This window comes from Humulus lupulus, chromosome 6 (assembly GCF_963169125.1).
Source record: "Humulus lupulus chromosome 6, drHumLupu1.1, whole genome shotgun sequence".
NCBI classification, from domain to species: Eukaryota; Viridiplantae; Streptophyta; class Magnoliopsida; order Rosales; family Cannabaceae; genus Humulus; species Humulus lupulus.
The window spans coordinates 62,120,155-62,127,680 of NC_084798.1; the positions used below are offsets into that span (position 1 = coordinate 62,120,155).

A 7,526-nucleotide genomic window follows, 5' to 3' on the forward strand; every position below is an offset into this window, starting at 1 on the left:
TTAAAAAAAAAAAAGTTAACGGTGTGCTTATTACTTTAACTCTACTTATTAAAAGTTAAATGCCAATCAACGTTTGACTCACTCCCATAACGGGTTACGTGTTTCATAAATTTTTTGTCAATTAATGTCATACCTTATGGAAGTAAGTAAGACACACAGACAAGTAAACATGTGATTTATTCAAGTAACTGACTTATTATCTGTGTGTTATCACCTAATTCAGATCATATGCAGTATATGGTGCCTCGTTTATTGATAAATAAAATATTACTACCAAGTATAACTTGTACACACGTTACCATTTACTAGCATGCACTACATGAACTCCGTAGGCCACAAGTTATATATATATACGTGTAGCCCTTGTGTTATGTTCACCTTTTATCTGAATCATATTCCCCTCTCATCTTTTCAGTTTTAGTTTTTTATCTACCATGGATCATACACCTCCTGGAGATGGTAATGTATTTGGCTGCCCATACTTTGATGAATTACGACTTGAGCAAATGGAATACATCAACTACATATTGTTGGAGAACTTGAGGTTGGCAACCGAGCGGAGTGAGTTGAAGAATATGTACAACACCACAAACATGCAGTACTCTACTCTAAATTCAGAGATACATGTGCTAGAAATGGCTTTAGGGGTGATGCAGAAGAAGTCCATGGAAATGGCAAGTGAATGGAGAAAAAACCTCCAAGCCATGGTTGCCACAATCGAGGAGCTCCGAACTGGGTACATGGCAAAGAACACAACTATCGTCCCAAGTCATAAGCCACCCACGCAGTAGTTACATATTTATAATTTTATATTATGTGCGTTGTAGTGGTGTGTATGTGTTATATTTGATTTCGGGTCCATGGCTCGAACAACCACACTAGTAGAATGTTATTTTTGGGTTCGCAACTTCTTTTGTTACTGGTCTATTTTAATGAGTTCACAAGACTCTTTTCCTTGATGTGTAAGACCATTGCAACCCTTGTCCATGGTCAATGTTTACTTCTTCCTAATATATGATGTCATGTAACTACTATAAGTATTTAATGTGAATGTTTGTTATGAAGAATCAAGTATTTTTTTTATTTCATGTTTACTTACTCAAAATAGCATCTAACCATTGAATGAAACGTTAGGTAAAACTTTTCAAAACTCACTTATTACTTATTACCAACATAATTTATATAAATTACTACCAATACATTTTTCAACTTATTTACTTAAATAAATGCACCCAATACATCAGCTCGTCCAATTCAATGAATTATTAATGCCAGATAATGGGTCACAACAAACAACAACCATCTCATTAAATGACGAAGATAAATTGTATATATAGGTGTCACATGCATGAACTCAATCTAAAAAAACACTAGCTTATGCTCTGATTTTGTTGATGCAGTGTGATAGGAAGCCCCATTGTTTTTTATTCTTTTGTTATTCTTGTAAGTTGTTCAAGATAAATTAAGAGGTAAATGTCACCAACTTTCATAAAAAACCATTGCTGCATAAAACATTTACTCATGTTGGCTTTGCTTTTTTTTTTTTCCAACCTTACAATTTCTGTAGCTCTTATACTTTTCCACTTTTTAGTTATCATATTTTTAATTTTAGCTAACTAAATCTATGATGAAAATGTCATTTTCATTGCAGTTTTTCTAACTAAACCAATGGTTTGATCATGAGCGTATGCAAAAATGTTAAGCTACGAAGAAGATGTATTCATGACACATGTACATTGAACTACTCTCTTAGTTTTTTATACATAAAATCACCTCCTCTCTTGTTGCAGGATGTTCTCAAACCCTATTTGCAGGATTTACCGTACACCCTCCATTAAGTTTTAAGGCACCAAATTATAGCCTCAGTTTGGAATAGTGTCACCGATATCCACATTGAAGATTGTATGGGGCCACATTGAGATACAGGTCAGAGTTTCTCTTACTGTTCCCATACTTTTGTTCAATCATGACCTAGGCAACAAGTGAGGTGTCCACTTGATAATGTAAGAAACCATTACAACTTTTCCTCTGTTTTGCATATAACATCTTTATAAACAATACTTTAGTAGCGTAAATTGAAGAATCGCCCATTATTAAGGATTAATCAATTTATTCTCATTCACTGTTTCCTAGATCCATAGGTAGTGTTTTGGCGGGAATTTAGTGAACACAATGGATCTTTCACAATGCTCACTATATATGTGTGTGTGTATATATATATATATAAGTTCCTTAAGTGAACCAGTCTAAGAGAAAATATACCCCCACGTACTACTATCTTTATTCCTACCATTACCAAACCATGTCACCCTCTAAGTTATGCTTGAATCTATTCCTTAGTGATGTTAAATTGAAAACAGAGATTGAATCACCAACCAAACAATTTTTGATTCCCTTCCTTATTTATTCCATACCCACTCCACTTTCATCCACCAAAACTAATGAAATCACACCCCACCAAAATTATTCCTCAGTAAGTCCGGGGGGCACAATCTCACCAACTCATGGAGGGAAGAAAACACCAAGGGTTGGGTTTGGAGGGAAGTGTAAAAACTGCTTCAAAAAGGACTTGAAGATTAAGAAGCTAACAACTTTCAAAAATGTAGTTGCTAAGAAAGGCAACACTTTAAGGATGGATTCAATGGACATTAGTTCTTTCCTTTTTCAGCAGCGCCAAATCATAGACCATGTTGGTTCCATGGTGAAACGCCAAGAGGCACTAAGTAGTGAGTTATGTGTTGAAGCTAATCAGTCACCAAATGACACATACATCGTCTTCCTGGACCGATCTTTGCTACATGTACTGCATTTTGTTACGTGTTACTACCTTAGTACATTGGACTACTATGAATCCCATCTTCATTTTATAGTATGTTTAAGTCTATTTCCCCTTTCTTATTAATGCTTGTAAGCATTTTCATGGAAGCTTAAGTATCTATCACCTCCAGGTAATGAGGTTACCATAATCAATGATTTTCGGTAATGGAAGTACCCATTGAAGGTCTTTTGAAGTCATGTTTTAGTTATATGGTCGTACTGATCAATGCCCTTAAAATTTTGATGAATGTATACTTCATATTATGCATTGGGTACATGGCTCAACTATGTTATTGAACTCTCTTTTTCAAACCCCTTGTTTTTATTTTACGTGACATAACTAAGAATGGGGTCCACCTAGATAGATCAACAAAATGACCACCCAAAATGGTCATTTTAAAAAAAATTAGAAGGACCTCTATTTCTATTGTTTTACAATAACTTTACACTAAGGTCAAGTAAAAGATATGTTTGCCTTGTAAACACAAGGACAACTGTCCAATAAAATAAGTACACAATATATTTACCTCATCCACCATATTAAGTTGAATATTAATTACTGTACACATAAATAACTCTTTCATTTGAGCCAATGAAATGGTAGGTCAAACCCTTCAATTATAATATTGTATATAACATGTCCCATGATGTAATTAAATAAAATAAGTTATTTGGCCAAAATATACGAACATGAAAATAAAAATTTGGTCAGTGTGTTCATTTACATCTTTTTGGTTTTTGATTAATTATTAAGAAAAACAAAAGTAACCACCTAATGCAGCTTGATGCTTCTTGTATTTACCACCCTTAAAATTCTGACTGATTACCATATCAATTATTAATTTTTTTAATTACTCAGGTAGACAAATACAAATGTAAGATATGGAGAATAAAATGGTCACAACACTTGCACAACTTCAAATTTACAACAAGCAGCCATATGATCTATCAAAAGAAGACATCATAGGCAAACACCTTGGAAGTCTCGATAAATGGGAAGAATTTTTTTCTGAATACTCGAAATGGATGTGGTTTAGTGTTCGCAAGGAAGATGTTTGACACGACCATGAAAACAACGCATGGCAACAGAAATGGGTTTGCTGAAACCAAGGTTTTCGACGCGACAAGTGGACAAACCTTCTAAACCGTAAGAAAAAACCAAGACCTATCACAAGAACAGGGTGTCTCGCACTTCTATGCGTGAACTTGGATAGGACGGAAAACACTTGGGTGGCGAAAGAATTCAATTCGAATGTTTGCTTCGAAAAGGGAATAACACTTCTTGCGATCTAATCAAGCCATACCAGAGTCAATTGGAGCCCAAGTAATGTCGATGCGATGATCAGGTATACGCACCTGCCACATATTCAGCCACCTAGGACAAGAAAGAGGAGGACATGAGTATGTACCCTTCCTGAAAAAGGATCTTTACAATTGGAATGGTCGCCAAAGACTAGTTCAAGATGAAGAAGAAACTGACGCTGAAGGAGCATTGGGGTACTTGTCATGTATGGGCCGCTATGATGCTGACTTTTTTGAGACACACACAATTGATGAAGAAAATAGGTTGGCAGACCTATTTTGGGCTGATGGAATTTCTTGTCGTGATTATGCTTGTTTTGGGGACATTATGGCTTTCGACTCCCCCAACAAGAAGAACTCATACAATAAGCCCCTACTTATCTTTGTCGGGTTGAATCACCGTTACAGGACAATAGTCTTGCAGTTGCTTTGCTATACGACGAGACCGAGGAAACATATACTTGGGTTTTAGAGGAATTTCTAGAGTGCATGAAAAACAAACCACCTCCTGTGGTGGTCACCGACAGTGATCGTGCTATGGTGAAAGCAATACAAAAAGTTTTCCCAACTTCTGTTCACCGCTTGTGTGCTTGGCATCTTCAGAATAATGTAGCTATTAATGAGCCTCATCCTGTATTCAAGTCCAAGTTCAATGAACTACTTTATCAATACTATACCGAGGAAGATTTCGAGGATACATGGAATATAATGGTTTTAGAATTCGAATTTGAGGATAGTCGATGGGCAACAACTACCTACAATAGTAGGAGTTGGGCAGAATGTTTCCTACGAGGGCATTTCTTTGGGGGACTAAGAACTACTCAAAGATCAGAGTCAATTAATTCCTACTTGTCCCACTTTCTGACGAGCGAACTCAAACTTAGAGATCTGGTTGGCCAAGTGGACAAGGCCATACTAAGTATTCGTCACACAGAACGGGAAGACGAATTCATCAGCAACCATAGTATGCCACAATTACCATCGAACGTCCTCCGACAGTATTATGAACATGTGGCTTCAATTTTGACAAGGAACATGTACACAAAAGTATAGGAATAGATCACGAGTGCCCTGGCTTACTCAGTGGACTCCACCAACGTATCCGTTGACTTTAGGTTTTACTCACTGACGCAGTTTCCAAAGGGACTTGTACAAAGTAGAGTGCGCTACCATATTTTCGATGGTCATATAAAATGTACATGTATGTTGTTCGAGTCAGATGGAATTCCATGTCGACATATATTTGCAGTTATGAAGCACCTCAACATACCATGCATTCCTGAATCTCTTTATAAGGACCGGTGGAAGAAGGATCTGAAAAACATGATTGGGTTAAAAAATTTATCCCACTCAAGGGTGCCACCGGATGTGCTAGTTTGTACAAGATAGGGATCTCTAACTTCACGTTTCAATGCAATGGGATACTATGCCACAAAACATAATGAAATTTTTGAAGAGGCAATGAATGAAATTTCACGTATGGAACAAAAATTTAAGCCAATGTCAGTGGAGGTTGAATCTCTAGACCAAGTTTCAAATGTTGCTTCTACTAACAGTCGCGATCACCCCGCCAACAGAGGAATCCGAGACCCAACTGTGATAAGAACGAAGGGGAGGGAAACAAACAAGTCAAAATCAAAAGAGAAGGACACAGAAAATGGGAGATCCAGGAAAAATAGGTGTCGCAACTGCAACCATTTAGGGAATAATAAGGCTACTTGCAAATCTAATCCTGCAGCTCACACAATAGAAAAAGATTATGAACTTTCTTGTAATAGTCCAACCACTGAAGCAGAAACGTGGCTATACCTCATGCAGTCTCAATTGAGCTTCACCGGAGACAACAATCTTCAATTCCATCAGTGGTATAGTGATATTCCCACTAGTTCTAATATTGGGCCTAAGTAGGATGATAATAGTCACTTCATCTAAGCATTTTGTTATAGTAGTGTTATATACATGAGAAAATTAAAACTACAATAGTATCCTAGTTTATGAATGATCCATTTTTTATGTTAATTAAATCATATATGAAAATGAATATGTTATATGTTTCAATGTTTAATAGTAACCTAATGCGAGTACCCGTTGGTTGCCCATATTTTTAAATAAAAAAACTCTATCACTCCTCACACACTTTCAGTGATTGAGTAATTGTTCTTTTCACTTAAATTACATTATCGTACCACCCACTATTCATCTATGAAATCAACTCCATTAACAGTTAATATTTAAAGTTGCGCCACCCGATGTTAAGGTGTATAAGTTATATATGAGTTGTGTAAGTTGTCAGTTAATTATGTAACTTCTACAGACCTATGGACAGTAGGGTTGTAATAGGCGTTCATTTACCTAAAACTAGCCACGATGTCTATTAAGCTAATCCAAGTTTATTTGGACTACAGATATTTTGTACTCAATACCAAACTTAAAATACTACATAAAAAACTACAGATATTAAGGATGTATCTGCGATAACTAAAGTCTCTGGAACACATAATTAAAAAATATTAATAAGGGTAGTATCTTCAATAATTAAGTCATTAACATAGATTCCTCATTCACTTTCACTAGAAGTTGAAATGAAAAAAATAAATGAGTCCACTACCCTCGTTCTCAATCTTCAACAAAGAGTCAGCAACCTACATGCTCTACAATTTCTCTCGAATACCTTCAGCATGTTCATCGATCCACTGGCACATCATGTCCCACTATATTCTTCACTTTCATGTGAAGATACTGTTCGTATTTACTAACTGCTTCATTCTTAAGCTCCTCCACTGCTCGGGACATCTGTTGATACTCGGCCGTGAGAAGACCCGACCGAAGTTCCTGTAATTTCGTTGTCTTAACTTCCACCTTTGCTTCCAATTCTGTGATCCTCTCTTCCAAGAAATTGGTTCTTTGTTCCAACATACGATTATCGAAATTTATAAAAAAAAATTTCGTTTTCCTTTTGCTCCAATTTATGATGCAGATCATTGATGTACTGTATAGGCTCTGGGGGCAGGCTTGTTACTCTGTTCTAAGTGAATTCTTCCCGCTCCTGCGGGTCTAGACGTTGTCGGTTGAGCTCGGGGAACACCTAAATATTACATGAGTCAATTGATGAATCAGAATACATTGCCAAGGTCTGTAAAGAGAGTTCAAGATAAATATGTTAAACTAACTGAGAAATCAATATGGAGGAGCTGAGATTTTGAAGAATGGAGCACATGATCATTTATTGTCCAATAGGGAGGGTATAGAAGATGTGGGCCTGCAATATCTCCAGGGTATGGACAAGTGATACTTTAGTCTTTCGAATTTCAACAATTTTGTTGTATTCGAAGTCAAGAAATTGGTCCCCACCCATTATTTGGTTGGACTACTCACTACACTTACTAAGTTCACCGATAATAATGGTT

The 7,526-nt window shown here is 36.4% G+C and overlaps 1 protein-coding gene across 1 annotated transcript; it reads left to right on the forward strand.

Annotated features, from left to right (window-relative positions):
• Positions 1 to 434: 434 nt before the first annotated feature.
• Positions 435 to 5,172, forward strand: LOC133785146 (protein FAR-RED IMPAIRED RESPONSE 1-like). Its single transcript, XM_062224402.1, has 3 exons — positions 435 to 678; positions 2,607 to 2,800; positions 4,528 to 5,172. The coding sequence occupies exons 1-3, from the start codon at positions 435 to 437 to the stop codon at positions 5,170 to 5,172; spliced, it is 1,083 nt and encodes a 360-aa protein (XP_062080386.1).
• Positions 5,173 to 7,526: the final 2,354 nt, after the last annotated feature.

Coding starts and splice junctions, on each gene's coding strand:
- LOC133785146 (XM_062224402.1), top strand. CDS start 435: ATGGATCATACACCTCCTGGAGATGGTAATGTATTTGGCTGCCCATAC. Junction 679..2,606: donor GAAGTCCATGGAAATGGCAA/GTGAATGGAGAA, acceptor TCAAAAATGTAG/TTGCTAAGAAAGGCAACACT. Junction 2,801..4,527: donor TGGACCGATCTTTGCTACAT/GTACTGCATTTT, acceptor TCACCGTTACAG/GACAATAGTCTTGCAGTTGC.